This window comes from Protopterus annectens, chromosome 5.part0, assembly GCF_019279795.1.
Source record: "Protopterus annectens isolate FY-2018-M chromosome 5.part0, PAN1.0, whole genome shotgun sequence".
Taxonomy (NCBI): domain Eukaryota; kingdom Metazoa; phylum Chordata; order Ceratodontiformes; family Protopteridae; genus Protopterus; species Protopterus annectens.
In genome coordinates, this window is record NC_056735.1 from 357148049 (window position 1) to 357165921 (window position 17873).

Consider the following 17873-nt stretch of genomic DNA (forward strand, 5'->3'; position numbering starts at 1 on the left):
AATTTTTTTTGGGGCCCCCCTAGTTTCCACAATTTATCCTATGTCAATATTGTACTTTCTTCCATTGATGAAAAATGAGCTACCTGTTTTCACACAACTACACCAATTACACCGTCCGCAGGTGAATGTACCCTTTTGTCTGGTAAAGGAGTCATCGTTTGCATTGCTTTCAAGCAGAGCTTTTAAATTCTTCCCTTTTCTATATACAATAAGGGGTTTTGTTCCTAACTTTTCTAGTAGTAATCTATTATTAGCGATAAAGGACCAATTTTTTTGAATGATGGAATTTATTTTCATAAAGTCCATACTATATGTTGTGATGAAGCTACAAGAGTAATTAACTGCTTCATCACTGATGGGAGTTGGAGAGGGTCGCAAGTCCGTGTTTTCTGCTTCAGGAACGTGTACAGGTACCTCACTGTCTTCTCTAATATGAATTTTTAACAGTGGTGTATAGAACCCATTCTCTAAACATTCTTCACTTCCACTATCAACTCATTGATGAGCCCTTCAGGGTAGTCTCTGTTTTTAAACATGTCATAGAGATGTTGACATTCACTGTTGAAACTCTCCTCAGTAGTACACATCTTCACAGCTCTAATCAGTGTCCAGCAGGGCTGTGAGGTGTCATGCTGAGGCTCAACAGTGACAATCGGCGCATCTCTGACATGTTTATCAAACAGAGACTTGAAGAAACTCATCAATGTTGCCGGCCAGTGGAAGTGGCTGGCGAGAAGAGCCCTGAGTTCTACGGTCACCACTGATAAAAATACGTAATGAAAGAACAGTGAGGCCTGCGTTCCTGGCTGGACACTGCGGACTCTTCCATGCCGCTGGTGATGGCAGTTGTGCTTGCTAACCATCTGGCATATGGTGGACTGTGAAAATAAATTCCATCATTCAAAAAATTGGTCCTTATCGCTAATAATAGATTACTACTAGAAGTTGGGAACAAAACCCCTTATTGTATATAGAAGGGAAGAATTTAAAAGCTTGCTTGAGCAATGCAAACGATGACTCCTTTCCAGACAAAGGGTACATTCACCCGCGGACGGTGTAATTGGTTAGTTGTGTGAGCAGGTAGCTCGTTATCAATGGAAGAAAGTACAATATGGACATAGATAAATTGTGAAACTAGGTCCATTGCTGCTTGCTACTCCGACGACGCTATGTGGCTGGGCCAAAATTTAGAGAGAGGATCTACCAGCAAATGCGCGGTAAAAGCACAACATCGAAAATGCTCTAGCTAAGCATGTTGACCAACATATTGGACACAAATTTTATTTCACAGCTATAGACCACATTCCACAGAATAGTAGAGGAGGGCCTACATCGATTAGACTAGAAACCAGGGAATTGGAATGGCAAATCAAATTAAATGCATTCAATTTCCCTGGTTTAAATGAGAATTGTAATATCTCTTGTCTGTTGAAACTAAAAAGTTACCTCAGAAAATGAAATTGGTGTATGGTTTACAGTGAAATGGCTTTTGGATATTATTTGTTTACTTTAAGACATCCATTGAACCACAGTAAGATTACCCTAAAAAGGTGGGTACACGAATGGGTTATGTACACCTACCATAGATTATGCTCTACCATCTTTGGTACACAATATACTATTTTACATATATTATTATTATATATATATAATTTTATATTACTTTTTATCGGATTGATAATTTAAGATAGTGTAACCTTTAGGGGGGTAAAAAAGACATGGTTTCACTTAGATGGTCACATTGGTTAGTTATTTACATACTGTTTGGACCACCACATAATTTATTGAGTACTATGGAATATAGTGGATTAATGAATATGTGGGTGGAAATGCTTAATAAATAATAAAAAAATCCCTTAGCAACAGGAATCAGGTTATGGGATTTATGTAACTTTTTAAAAACTTAAAAGGTACTCTTTTAAGCCATTGTGGCTGATTGTTTTACAAGTTAGGAATGTCTGCATGATATGTATTTAAGGTACTAGTTAGAGAGAAGTTCGTTTTTTTACTTCAGTTTAGTCTGGGTTTTGAAGGTTTTCCTTCCCCTTTGATGTGTGTATATATATATACAAAAAACGGACTTTTTTTAGAAAAGAAATAATGTTATTTTTAAAAAATTGCTTAGTTGAAAATGTACTTTTTTTAAAATGGTCCTTCAAAGGAACGATTGACACTTGTTGTTGAATTAGTACATACTGGTCATGACTCCTTTAAGTATTATAGCAAAATAGCTGTAAGATCAGGAAGTGACGTATGTACGTTTTGCTAGCACAGTGCATAAATAGTTTTGTGATTTTAAATGAAAAAACATGTTTCTCTGAGGAAGCCATTCAAGGTTGATTGGCGAAAACGCTGTATTTGGTTTCACAAATAAATTCTTTTTTTGCGTTTAGAATATTCAACGCCTGCCGTGCATTTGTGGATTTGGAGCCGTGTTTTTGGTATTAGTTTGACTATAGTTGCTCCAGTTTATATATATATATATATATATATATATATATATATATATATATATATATATGGGTTCACTTTTAATAATCGAATGTTCAGAACATCGATGTTCTGATAATCGAGACCAGAACATCGAAGGTTTAAAGTGGAAGTGCTAGGTAAGTGAGATTGCGGAATGTTGGGTGTGTATGCAGGGCAGCAAGCTGCCATGCATGTTGTGTGTGTGTGTGCCATCTGAGTGTTGGCATTGCAGACAGGGTACGGGAAATCTCCCATTTCGCACTACCGCATATAGCGGTAAATGGGATATTTCCCTTAACCCACTGTAGTGCAATCTCAGAGTTGGAATATTAAAGTAGGGGGGTTTGGGGGGCACAGTCCCCCACATGGGGGGGTGCAGAGGGGCTAAGCCCCCCCTGCATAACATAGTGTTTGTGATTCTTTTTTTCTTGTTTTTATGGTTCATTTTGAACCTTCAATGTTCTGAACATTGATGTTCTGGTCTCTATGATCAGAACGTCGATGTTCTGAACATTCGATGATTCAAAGTGAATCCATATACATATATATATATATATATATATATATATATATATACATATAAAATGTGCATAAAATTTGTGTACGCGTGTGTGCATATATATATATATATATATATATATATATATATATGTATATATGTGTATATACTTACACATATATGTATACAAAAATACACAAACACACGCGTGTATATATGTATGTACACTTTAAATGATGTAAACCATTGCAAGCCAATTCCAACTAGAGCCAAGGCGACCTCTGCAGTTTTTCATTCTATGATAACTGGAGAGAAATACCAAAGTAGTGGAAAACTTGAATGGCTGGGGAGGGGGCTTCTGGGGGCAATTTACTGGGATAATCTGAGGAATGGAGTCACAAAATAAAGATATACATTTGTGTTTCAGACTTCATATCCTTCAGAACAATGCATGCTAAGACAAGGGGAATAAGTTGGATTAATGTTATGGTAAACTATGTGTGAAATCTTTATTGAATGTAGACTGTATGACAGTTGTATAAGAAGCAACTGTATTCAGTGCTAAATATAGAGATGAATCAAGTGAAAAAAAAATCAAAACTAATGAGAGGGATGTTCTCACTGAAAGATTAGCTGCTGCCTTCGGGAATGTAAGCATCTATTATGGTATCATTCACCTTGAACAAAATAATTCTGGCATGGATCAATCAAAACTGTTGGGCAATATATCTGGCTCTGTCCATTGGTGTGTACAGTTTAGGTAACAGGAAGGGCTCAGTGATATAAATGTTACATACGTTTTATTACAGCTTTTATAGTGGTTCTGGCACTGATCTACTCAGTATGTAGGGCAATATGTCAGACTCCTTGTATTTGTGTACAGTTTACGTGAGAGAAGTGGCTCAGTAATATATAGCTATTATGCTACTTTTATTGAATTACTCAGGTCTTTTCCTAAAAGATGTTAATGACTCTGTTTTACATTACACCTGCACCAGGAATGTAATGAATATCTACTCAACAGGTTATGTGCAGCAGTTATCACCTTTATCTGGGCAGGCAGAACATTGCAGTAATGATTAATATGTGAAGTCACAGTATAACACTGAGTCGTTATCACTTGTCGGGAAGCTCTCAATAGCTGCTTCTGTTATTCACATTACTAAAAGTCGTTATCACATTGATGACTGTATATGCCAGAATTTGGTTTCTGTCTATATAGAATCATGCATGTGCCGAGTAATTCCTCATTTTGAAGACTGCATTAGTACTTACAACCTGGCAAAATAACGGTGTCTGTATGTTGTACACATATGCAGATATCACAGTTTGTTTAGGACTTAAGTTATGAAAATTATGATATTTTTTCATATTTTGGTAAATAACTTTGCTAGGAAGCAAGTAACTGTGCTAAGTAATCCCTCATTTTGAAGACTGTATTAGCATTTACAACATGGTAAAATAACTGTGCCTATATGCTCTACACATATACAGATACTGCAGTTTGTTTAGGACTTAGGTTATGAAAATTATGATTTTTTTTTTCATGTTTTGGTACATAACTTGGCTAGGGAGCAAGTAACTGTGCTAGGTAATGCCTCATTTTGAAGACGGTCCTTACAACATGGTAAAAGAACTGTGCCTGTATGCTGTACAAATGTACAGATATCAGTTTGTTTAGGTTTTGGGTTATGGAAATTATGATTTGTTTTTCATATTTTGGTAAATAACTTTGCTATGGAACAAGTAATTGTGCTAGGTAATACCTCATTTTGAAGACTGTATTAACAGTTACAACATGATAAAAGAACTGTGTCTGTATGCTCTGCACATGTACAGATGTCAGTTTGTTTAGGACTCTGGTTATAGAAATTATGATTTTTTTAACTTTTCTAGGGAGCATGTAATTGTGCCAAGTGATACCTCATTTTGAAGATGGTGTTAATCCTTACAACATGATAAAAGAACTGTGTTTGTATGCTGTATACTTATACAGACCATCACAATTTGTTTAGGAGTTAGGCTATGGAAATATTTTTTTTTCATATTTTGGTAAATAATTTTGCTAGGGCGCATGTAATTGTGCCAAGTGATACCTTATTTCTGAAGACAGTGTTAGTCCTTACAACAAGGAAAAAGAACTGTGTCTGTATGCTGTACAAATGTACAGATACCACAGTTTGTTTAGGACTCAGGTTATGGAAATTATGATTTTTTTTTTCATATTTTGGTAAATAACTTTGCTAGGGAGCAAGTAATTGTGCTAGGTAATACTTCATTTTGAAGACAGTATTAATAGTTCCAACATGGCAAAAGAACTGTCTATGTTAATACACACATACAGAAGTCAAAGTTTGTTTAGGACTTGGGTTATGGAAATTATGATTTTTTTCATATTTTGGTAAATAACTTTGCAAGTGAGCATCTCAATGAGGTAATACCTCATTTTGAAGACCATATTAATAGCTCCAACATGGTAAAATAACTGTGACTGCATACTGCACACATGTACAGATTTCAAAGTTTGTTTAGGACTTAGGTTATGGAAATTATTTTTTTTTTTCATATTTTGGTAAATAACTTTGCAAGGGAGCATCTCAATGTGCTAAGTAATACCTAATTTTGAAGACAGTATTAATAGTTCCAACATGGTAAAATAACTGTGTCTGTGTACTGTACACATGTACAGATATCACAATTTTAGTCTTGTAGGATTATGAAAATTATACACTTCCAATACTTCTCATTATTATGTCCATAACTTTGTAAGGGAGCATGGTGATAACACAAATGATGCATCATTAAGCTGACATTCAGCCACGAAACTTGTACACTGATATGTAGCTTCTGTCTGTTATAGGTGATGAGATATTATCCTTTAATTATGAGTTATATTATATTAATCTCTAAAGGAGCATCACACAGAAATGGTTAAGGTATCATTTTAAAGCTGACAATCATACAAACAAATTAAATACAAATTGTATAGGTCTACATGGTACATTGACCAAAATACTGTGCTTTGCGTTTCCAAAAAGGTATAAAAAATATGCACAATACCAGCATTCCTTGCCAAATATTTAATAATGACTTTGATACTCACTATCAACATTTACACTGTTGGAAAGGTCAGTGTCTTCTGAACAACTTTCGTATTTACATTTTTAGTCGAGCTCTTATAGAGTTCGGAATATTTGTTTTCTGTTTGGTATTACAAATGGATTTTCTGAAAATGAGCTCTGGCTGCACTGTTGTTCCTATGGTGATAGTGAGCAGGCAGCATTTTCTGAGACTGAATGAGTTAAGACAGGTTCCAAAAGAGGAATAACTCAAGGTTCCTTAACCTTCTTCACATAGTAGTGATTCACTATTTTTCTGGGAGAAAGCAAAATTACTCCAAACATTTCCACAGAAAACATAATAAAGCCTGGAACTGACTGAGTCTCCAAAGAAATAGTCATCTGAAAGACATAAACCAAGGCACTAATAAGGACCACCAGAACTGCAATGCCAATGCAGAATCAAAACACAAGAATTGCAGTTCTGGTGGTCCTTATTAGTGCCTTGGTTTGTATTTTGGTTCTACATTGACACTATTGGATTTATTTTCATCTGAAAGCTAACCCCATCAGTCTCAAAAATAAGGACTTTAGCATCACTACACCCATGGGAAAGTGAAGGAGGAGAAATTCCCACTCTTCATTTAATGTAAAAACTAAAAGCAAAATGAGGGTAAGAACATGGCACTTGCCAATGGGCAACTGGATACGCTAAGCTGGAGAAAATGTGTGCAGAGGTTTGTGCAGGGTTGTCATGGGCAAACCACCTCAAGCCACACATCCTACAGCTGAACTCCCATGCCTTTGAGGATAGATTCTATAAAACGTAAAAAGAAGTAGAAAAAAGATTAAGAACCACACAGGTGCATGCACACGTACATACATACAAACACACTTTCAACTGCACACCTAATACTGCAGGCATTCATACGAGTCCATTAGGAGGAAGAATGCACATCTGTCTGCGCTCATCTGCTCAGTTATCCTTCCTTGACACAATAAGAAACAGTCACTGAGCTTGAGTTCTAGGGTCTCGACAGGTGGCTTAAATCAAGTAGCCCAGCTATAACTGCTCAGAATGCTGGGGTATGGGATGGGTGGCATTGGAACCCTGGAACTTGTCTTCAGAGGTGGTTGCCCCTTGTCCTGCTCCTCTTCAGAGAAACGTGAGAGCACAGTTTATCATTAGCCTTGGAAGACCACATGGCAAGTAAGGGGTCAGAGACCACAACAGTGAGACTTTTATAAAGAAAGCTCTGACTGTTACATCTATACATCTCTTCCTTGTCACCTTCACTCCAATTAAGACCAGAGATCCGCCATGGCACCTTCTTGCCTATCCATATATTGGCTAATCTGCAAAGCCACCATCCTGAGACTAGAATGAGACACCGCCACTTATGCCAGTTCTTACTGTGCAGTGCCTCGGTCAGGCAATGCAGGCAGTGTCCTTTCAGGTCATCTGGCAGCTAGAAGAACACGGACAGTCTGTGCCTTCTGGGTACACAACATAGGAAGTTTCCAATAATGTACATTAGGAATGAGGTCTAAACTGGGTGAGCATCAGCAAAGCTTTTTAGGAAAGTAGATTGACACACATACCTGTTCCTACACATGATGTAGTTTTGGTCAGGGGTTGTGTATGCTCCTAAGTATGGAAGCTACAGATTTCAAAAACTGTACTGAGTTTTATCCAGCTCCACTAGTTTAGAAGGATAAAGCCATGACGACAACCCAGCTGACTCAACTTTGGTTAGCATCTCAAGCATCTGTTAAATCTGGTGTGAGAAGAGGAGTAAAGCAGTTTTGCCTGACCATCTCTACACAGGGAGAAGAGTGGATAATTGTATGCCCAGGGTGCATGTTCTTGTGGCTATATCCATAAAGGATATTCAAGACCCTATGCGATTTCTGGCTTCAAGGAGGGCAGGGCTGTCTTGAGCGGTTATGTCACTTGCAGAAGTGACTGACATGCCTTCGCTGGCACCCACTGCAAGCAGAACTTTGAGCATGTTACTGGATTTGCACAATGAGGTTAGAGTCAAAGATGGCTGCCTAAATGATGCCCCTCTTTGCCGGCACTTACCCCAGTACAAGGGGAATGAAACATCTGATGGTTGGCAGGCAGAGGTGGGCAAAAAGAAAAAATAGAATTGCAATGAGCTGCGGATACCAAACCCCAACAGTTACTCAATGCAACAGACCATCAAAGTCAAATTTATGTGGATTTTGACTAGTGAATGAAAACAGTAAATGCAAGGATGCATGAAAATGCAATCCACTCTGAAAAACACTTGTATAGTATTCCCCACCCTGACAGAGGGTAAGAATTATGGCAGGAATACATTCTGTAAGACAATCAACAAATCGTTTTCTGGAGAGTCTCACCTTCAGAAACAGTGGCCCTTTGAAGACGAAGCACTAAAAGGGAGATGTAGCTATACGTGAGGGTGTCTGTCATTGTATTCAATTCCCCCCGACACTGGACTGCCACAAGCAAAACATACTAGATGAAGGTGTGCAGACACACACACGCACACACAGACAAATCTTTTCCTACTGACAGAAGAAGGAACGTCCCACCTGCAACTTTCTGTATGGGTAACACAACAGGGATTTATTGTCCAGTTTCACTAGCAGAGCTGGTACTTTAGAAGTGCTCTTAGCTCAAACATACTGATATGGAGTAATTTCAACTGTGAAATCATGTGGCCATGGACTAAAACAGACCCCCAGTGCTTCCTGATATTCCAAAGTACTGTCTGACAAAAGAAACTGTCAGAGATAAGGAATAAATAAGTCATCCCCAGGGAGAAACAACAGGACTCTAAAGCATGAAATAGATCTGACAGTAAATGCCGATTCTGCAGTCAAAACCATTTTATTGCCCACTCTACTGTGAAACAAAAGGACACCAAACAAATTGACTGTTACCTATCCCATAATGCACAACAGGAGGCTTTATCCACACTATTCTCTTTTATCACTCTAACTCACATGCTGGAGCTCCTAGGTCCTCTCCAAAGAAAGGATGTGCAGCTTAGAGAGAGCTCACAGAACTATTCATATAAAAGGAATGTACTGCAATGCAAGCATAAGCACTTTTCTTAAATGACAGATTTACAGCTTGGCTCCAAATGTGGTAACTTTTAATTTTCACATTTCTACCTGGGTTTCCCCCATACAGAGCGTTTGCCCTTGGCACTGTCTCAGTTCTATTAGACACTGTGTAGTAATGCAGTCCTCAAGTTTTTTTTTTCCATGTCAGTGCACTGCGGTGTTTACATGCTGGCACAACAGCTGCTGCCAGGCAGATCTGGCCCCCTGACAAAATTGTTGCTCCTGTTTCATCCCCTTCTCACTACCTGATAAAAGTACACTTGATAAGTCTACATTATGACGGTACTAAATATGGCACCTTTATAATGAAAAGCCAAAGTCAAGATGATTTCTAAACTGCTAGTAAAAACTGAATGCACATACACAGTTTGGGGAAAACACCATTTGTGGCACATATTCAAAGCATAAAAAAGTAAGGAGTTGTAGCACTAACTGTGTTACATGAATGGAGGTTGCACAAATGTGACCTAACTAAAGAGAGTAAAATGTTTCTAAGGTAATCTGTGTAAGTGGCTTGCAAACACCATAAATTAAAGAGTGGTGCACTAGAAATGAGATTTTAAGATAGGAGTAGTAAACAAAAGCAAATGAAATAAGGTAAAATAAACGTTAGATGCCCACAATATTTGACAGTGTTAATGCAAATCACTTCCAAATAGCATTTCCTTTATCTGCCACTCTTCATTGTACTTACAATGTAGTACTGAGGAAGTCGTGTAAGACGGATGAACAACTTGTGTTTAGAAAGGCTTCCAACAGGATGCGACAGTGAATTAGCAAGATGTAATGCTTCCATGCAGGTTGTTGGAAGATGCTTTACTGACTGCTTACAACGCTGCTGACCAAGCCAGAACCTTTCATAATAAAGAAAAAAAATAGCAAAATTATGGTTACGTAATCACAATCACTACAGATCGGCTATACTATGTTAGAATTACGACCATTAATGTGCACATTTGTCCATAACTGAAGCATCCTGCAGTATCCTGCAATCTGGTTAAAAAGCAAAAATTGTTAGTCTGTGCTACAGCCTACCTTGTGTGTCAGAAGTAAAGTGTCTGCACATGATCCCTTTTGGAGAAATGAGTAAAACATTTCTGAGCTTGGGCTAGTGACCTACAAATGCTCCAACAACCTACACAATCTTAGGCCAGTGACCTACAAATGCTGTAACAACCTACATAATCTTACTGCAGGAAAGTTAACAATTCTACACTGTTTCTGAAGTTTAATATGTACCTTTGTTCACGTTTTGTATATATTACACAAACTCCATCACAAAGTTTTATGCAAAAAAGTAAGGGCTGTTGCTGGTTTACAATACTCTGCTCCCTTCTTGCATAAAAACAAACGAAACAAAAATTGCCATGAAAAAGTTAAATATAAACTACACCCTTGGACAATGTTTAGCTTTTATATATTTCTTCCCCATTTAGTCACATTAACGTATCAATGGCAGTGCCATGACATTACAAGGAAATCCAAACTTTCAACAGTGATATCAAGAGCAGTCATTCGAACATAGAAGTACTAATACATCAGTTTATGTTCACTGGGAAGGTTTACAACCAGCAGACTAATAAGTGATTTTCTTTGGAAAGACATGTCAAACTACATGTACATACACAGATGCAAAGAAGCCTTCTGCTTAGGCATTATTCATATCATGGAAATATGAAAGGAAAACATTTGCTCTCAATTGAGATTCAAATTCCAGCATTCCACGCTAGTGGCACTGCTGCTGGACTAAAAGCCTCTTTTGACAGACAGGTAGAGTTTTCTGCTGTGCAGAGGCACTTGCTACTCCAACAGCAATAACACCAGCATGGAATGTTGGAAGTCATGGGTTTCAGTCCCAAACAACAGTGAATACCTTCCTTTCATATTTCCATGAAGAACATGGTGAAGGTTGACGAGTATCACATTGTAGTCAATTGAATTTAAAGAAGGAAGAAGTGGAAAATGGATGGTTTCACAACAATGTCAGAGTCAATGAAATGCCTGAGGGAGTGGAAGAAAAGAACGTTGTGGTAATCATTCAATAGAAATAAACAGCTCCCAGTTATGGCAACAGAAGTCAGCATTACAGTGGAGTGTTCTCAGAGTGTTGACATCCCGTGAAAACTGTCCATGGTCTTTGCTATTTAAATTTCAAAACTAAGTGTTTCAGATGTGGTTACTATAGAAGGCAGAAGAATGGAGAGACCTAGAGACTGCATGTGTAAGGGTACACTGCGGAAATAACTTTCCAAAATAATCATACAGATGAAGACTGCAGTTCACTGAAGCCATGTGGTAGAGAAGACAGTCTGGTACAGTGGCCACAATACTGTATTAAGCAATTTTAAAAGCACCCTGGAAGGGGTGGAAAAAGCAATTTCAAATAAGTAAAAAATAAAAGCAATGCCAGCAATACATAAAGAAATAATCCCAACAACGACCTGGAACACACCAGCTTAATTGACAACAAAATGTTCCTTCGACTAAGCGAAGGCATACCAACAGTGCCACTCAATATTCCTTTCTCACCATTGATGTGGTGAATTTATTTACAGTTATTCCCCATGATGAGGGATTAAATTGGTTCAGAGAATCCTTGCTCACATGTGATAGGAGAGAGAGAAAAAAGATTGACCAACTGGTGGAACTAATGGAATTGGTTCTTAGGAACAACTATTTAACCTTTGAAGGTGAATTGTTTCACCAGATTGCTGGTGTTGCCATGGGTGCCAAATGTGCCCCTGTTTATGCAAATTTGGTTTTGTTGCATTGGGAAAGATCTCATATTTTTTGCACTAATTTTATGCAAAATATTCTGATGTACAATAGGTTCCTTGACGATGTTCTTATTTTGTGGAAAGGCAATGAGGAGGAGGTTAAAACATTTGTAGAGTACTTAAATCATACCACTACCTAACTTAAATTCACCTACACGTGGCACCAGACCGAAATAGATTACCTTGACATTCACCTCAAAGATCACTGATAAGGGGCTACAAAGTAACATACGCAGGAAAAAAACACATTCCAACTCCCTACTTCATTTCAATAGTTGCCACCATCACCATCAGAGAAAAAGCATCATTAAGAGTCAAATGGTGAGGTTATCAAGACTGGTTAGTGATGAGAAGATTTTCTTGGATGAGATGTACACTTTAGTAGGGATGTTTTTAGAGAGAGGTTATATCCCCTAAAATTGGTTTTAAATACAAAACGTGAAGTGGTTTCCAAAAGGTCCACATGTTTTTCTCCTATTTTAATATCAGGTATTAAAACTGGGGGTATTATCACAAGGGGTAATTTTGACGTACTTGTTTTAAAATACAACCCCTTTGTGTACCCCCCTTTTTGAAACAACTAAAAAATTGTGGCAAGTTTGTTTCAATGAATACACCAAGACAAAGTTGGGGGCACAACCCACGGTGGTATTCAGTAGGGGGAAAAACATTAAAATCATCCTGGAGGATAAGAAAAATAGATGGTACAAGTCTTTGATGGTCAAATGTGAGTCATGTAAATTTTGTCGATACATTAATGATGGGCCGTATGTGGCGATACATGGGCATGATTATGCTTTATCATGCCCAGGGAGATGTAGGTGTAATACTACGATGTTGGTCTATGTTGCCACGTGTGTCAGTTGCCATGCTTTTATGTGGGAAAAACTGTCCGAAAACTAAAGGACAGGCTTGGTGAACATCTTAGGGCCATTAGAAGGAAAGATGCACAATGCTCTATTCAATCATAGTGTTGGTTGTCCCAACTTTAAAAATGTATTTTCTTTGTTATTGATCGGGTGGTACCGAACTGTAGGGGTGGCGATGACAGACTTCTTGTTGAAAGCAAAGAAGCTGGCAATTGAGGTTAAACGCCACGCGACCACCAGGACTTAATGAAGGTATTTCCCTCATTCCCATGTTAAAGCAGAGATCTAACAACATTATTTAGCACATTTACTATACTGGGTACAGTGTTTATTTTGTACCCGGACAGGCACACTATGGGGACGTAATAGTGTTTTGAATAAGTCTGAAACCATAGTTTGGTATTGTTTCAAACTTCAAAAGTTAAAAGCTAATGGTTTTTCAGCTTGGGTATGTTTATTAGCATTGCCTGCTGCTATGTTCTTTCTATACACGTGTTTTTTATACATCAATGTTTTTAATTCATGGAACAAATTTTTATAGTATTTTTTATATGTTCACTCAAACTTTTCAACCAGTTTTGTTGTTTGTGGAACCTAGTGGATATGTTTAAATTTGGCTAGGTATTATACGCATTGTTAAAGGAGTACAACAGGTTTCTCTAATGTATTCCTCAACTTCACGGCCCTTTTCCTCCCTATTTACATTGTCCTCTGTAAAGCAACAACAATAAAGCATTTACAATTTTATAATTCCCCTTACTTCTGTAACAGAAGCCTACCTTCTCATACTGTGATGGTTTCACTTACAAAATGATTCTCTCACGTTTGAATAAAGCTTGCTGGAGTCGCCCAATCACTGAAATCATCGAGGCCAGGCAGTGCAGGTACTTTTTTTTTTTTTTTTTTAATCAATTCCATTCCCCAAAGTGACATCACTACAGCCGTCATCTGATTCTAACTAAAATAATAAGACCCACCCATTCTGTGATGTCATGGCTCCCTTGTCCTTCCCCCAGCCTGAGTGCTGTTCATTTTATTCAGTAGTAGTGTAGTAACACCGATGTTTGAAAACACAGAAATTTGGTATGCATACTTGTACATTCTGCACGGCAAATGATGCTTAGGTGGTGTATCGCTTGCATACTTCTCTGTTGTATTTGCACCAGATACTGCTAGTGTGCAGTGCGGGAATAGAAAGATTAAAACATTACCCTGGTATCAGAGGTGGCAGTGCAACATATTCATAGTGGCTTAACATGAGAGTAGCTCTAAGCAAGCACCATGTGAAACCTGAACAAGCACCTAGAATTCACTGCAGCTTCCACACCTTAAGTCTGAAAATGAATTCACATACTCACATGAACAGGAGTAGCTGCATATTGATGGCTAAAGGTGTATGGGCATGTCGGGTGGTTACTACACTGCAAAACTGGTATGTAATGGTGGAGATATTTGGAAGGCATGAGCAAACACACCAGTATATTAAAGCCATAGCACCAACTGAACTGGAGGCTGGAAAATAGATTTAGTAAGGGATTTTGTCCATGCACAAATATTTCAACAGTGATTCTTTGCAGTGGCATCCATTATCTGATTCAAGGTAAGTTAACCCTGATGCCCTTTATTTAAAAAAAAAAATCAGTAAAAAATTTACTTTGCTATAAGTGACTTCTGGACACAAGAAAAAGGAAGGGGAAAATATAGCAATGTGGTTTGTATGTACAAAGACAAATCCAGGGACACTGCAAAAGTTTTTTTTTGCCAATCAACCAGTGGAGTAAAAACATATGAAGGCAAACACTGCATACCAACACACTTTGCACATGTAAATCTCAGTTTTTAACATGGTGGAAGCATGAAGTGATGCATTAACACTTAAATTAATAAAGATCTAAACTGGTTAATAGTATAAATGTTTTATTTTTTAGCTCCTTGGTGCAAGACCTTACTGGATGTGATTGCAGTCAAGTAAGGCCATGGCTATAGTGCAGCAAAAATGTCCCCTCTAACAAAGGAAATGCTAGAGCAAAGATTAAATTACATGAGTCAAGCACCCTGCTGAGCAATGGAATTACCAGGTCAAATTACCCTCAGGACATTTGACAGCTAGGGAAGCTAAGTGTTATGGAGGAGGGGAGAAGTAAATGGACTGGAATTCATTGTCTCACAAATTAGTGCCATTTAAATTAGAAAAAAAGGCAGCAGTTAAACAGCACTTTGAGTGAGTTCTGTGGCATATGCACTGTTTCTGTTTTAAGTAGTCATCCAGCAGCAGGGAATGTTACTTACACTGTTCTATTTTACTCAGTACTTTGTACGCATGCAACATCTATGAAATGACAGGAACTTTAGGCAAACAGAGGCCTGCATGATGTAACATTTTTGAGCCAAACAATGATTTCTGGGATACTGGATGGCAACCTGATTTATCCAAACCATGTCAATATGCCAGCCTCCAGGTGGTCAGAGTCTGGAATTACATATAAAAATATTTAAAATCCTGTAAATAATCCCAGAGTGCTGTTAAAGTGTAGGAAACATCATGCCATGATGTTTTAAACATGTTTTTTGACTCTGTGGGTGCGGTACTCCTTTAAGCCCTGCAGGGACAGACAACCCAGACTCCTATCCCAGGGACAGCAGAGAACCAAACAGTGGACCACTTCAACTCCAAAGGCAGGGAGTTCTAAGTCATCCCTCTATGGCAAAAACTCTCAATGACTCCCTCTCCCCCCTGTGCCCTCTTTTCACTCACCAAAAACTAGAAGGAAGGCAATCCCTCTGCAAAGAAAATTGGCTTTCTGTAACAAAGGACCAGTGGGTCTTAAAGATAATTTTTCAGGGATACAAATTCTCCTTCAACGAACTCCAAATTCCAAGAGGGTATCTAGACTTACCTCCAAATCAGTTGGCATAGGCATTGAAACAAGTCTAAACTGTCATATCCCAAGGGGCAGTAGAATCTGTTCCCTCAGATCTAACAGGCAAAGGCTTTTATTCCAGTCTATTCCTTGTTCCCAGAAAAGAGGGCACTTGGTGCCCCATCCTGGATCTATCCATTCTGAAAACCTTTCTGGTGGTCCCCAAATTCAAAATGCTAACTTTGCAGCAGCTGCTGCCTATGCTGACAAAAAACAATGCTTGGTTAGTTACCCTAGATCTAAAAGATGCCTATCTCCACACCCCATAAGGGAATCATGTAGGAAATTCCTTCGCTTCAGAGCAAGCTCACAACACTTTCAGTTTCCTGCATTACCCTTTGGCTTATCTACTGCTGCCAGGGTATTCACCAAATGCTTAGCCCTGGTCATAGCCTTTTGCAGACAGAAAAATATACAAATTTACCCTTATCTGGGCGACTGCTTTGTTCAGGCAGATTGCAAAGAAAAGCTCCTCAAGGACCTCCTCTTTGTCATAACCCTCCTAACCTCCTTAGGTTACACCATCAACGAGAAGAAATCAAGACAAAAACCCTCCAGGAAGATCATTTTCTTGGGAGCACTGCTGGACACAGCATCCCAAATGGCCTTCCTGTCCCCAGAAAAGCAGAGCTTCCTGCCTTTCTATTTTACCCAGCTGGCTTCCAGAAGTCACCTCACTGCGAGGAAGGTCCTGCAAGCCTTGGGTTACATGGCATCTTGCATCCTTCTAATTCCTCTGTCCAGGCTTCACATGAGAACTTCAGTGGTACATAAACAACCTTTGGTGTCAGCACCCTCAACCTCTAGAGACCTCTCTACCTCTGATCCTCTGTATAAGGGCCAAGTTTCTCTGGTGGGCAGCGGCCTGTGCCCAGAACAAGGGTCTTTCCTTTACCCTGCGCCCAACCTGGCAGACCATTACCACTGACGCCTCAGACATAGCTTGTTGGGCTCACCTTGAAGGCAGGTACCCCCAAGGTCTTGGGGATGTCCAACAACCTTCCCTTACACATCAACCAGAAGGAAATGTTGGCAGTACAAAAGGCTCTATCATCTTTCAAACCCCATCTCAAGCCAAGGGTTTTCCCTTATCAAAACAGACAACACCACAGTAATGTGGTACATCAACAAACCGGGAGAGACCCAGTCTTACCCTCTGTGCAGGCTAGCCATGAACCTCTGGCTGACGGCCTCTTCCATGGGGACTACACCTGATTGCCCACTACCTACCAGGGATCAACAACACCCTGGCAGACAACTTAAGCAGAAACTTACTGGACCCCCACGAGTGGCAGCTCCACAGAAAAATCTTTTTACAAATCACTCAGGCGTGGGGGACTTCGGAGGTGGATCTCTTTTCTTCACATCTCAACCATCAGCTGAAAAAAATTCTGTACCAGGGAGTATCACCACCTAGCGTGGAAGGTGGATGCCTTAATTTTCCCCTGGAACACCCTCTTTGTGTACGCATTCCCTCCTCTGCCTCTTATTCCCAAGGTACTGATCAAAATAAGGGATGAGAGACCAAAGGCCATCCTCATTGCTCCAGATTGGCGTAGACAACATTGGTACCCGTTACTGCACAGCCTGACCTTACAGCCTCCCAGGCAGCTTCCCCTGATCTTGGACCTCTTAACTCAGGTGGGGGTGGTGGTGCTGCACCCAGACTTGCAGACTCTCAAAATATTAGCATGGCTAATACTCTAAAGGCAAACGAGGGGCCCCTGCTAAGCAAACAGGTCATAGACATTATCACAGAGGCCAGAAGGCCCAACACCAGAAAATCTGGGGTCAGTCCATCCCTCTTATCCTGGACTACCTAGCGGAGCTACTTAATAGTGGTCTCTCCTTCTCTATTAAAATCCACACTTCATTTTTTATATCACCAAAACCTGGCATTTTAACAGGGGTGTGTTAACTTTTTATATCCACTGTATACTTAGAACACTAAAGGCTTGCTGAAGGTATACAGTGAGGACCAACTGCTCAAAGTGCAAATATCTGCATCAGACACATTCTTGAAGCAAGGACTGTATGTAATTATTTTTCTAGTGGGTAGGCTGTGACTACAGCATTTGCCAATGGGCAGATAGCCAACCGATAAAAGATAATGCAATTGACAAGCCACCTGGAAAGTGTTTTGGATGCTAACTGCA

General features: G+C 39.2%; 1 protein-coding gene across 1 annotated transcript in view; it reads right to left on the reverse strand.

Moving 5' to 3' along the window:
* The window catches only part of MED14 (mediator complex subunit 14), a 1872212-nt gene that overhangs the window by 880798 nt on the left and 973541 nt on the right, over positions 1 to 17873 (reverse strand). The window contains exon 11 of the mRNA XM_044071834.1: positions 9845 to 10004. Within this exon, the coding sequence (XP_043927769.1) occupies positions 9845 to 10004 (160 nt within the window). The remainder of the gene's footprint in view (positions 1 to 9844; positions 10005 to 17873) is intronic.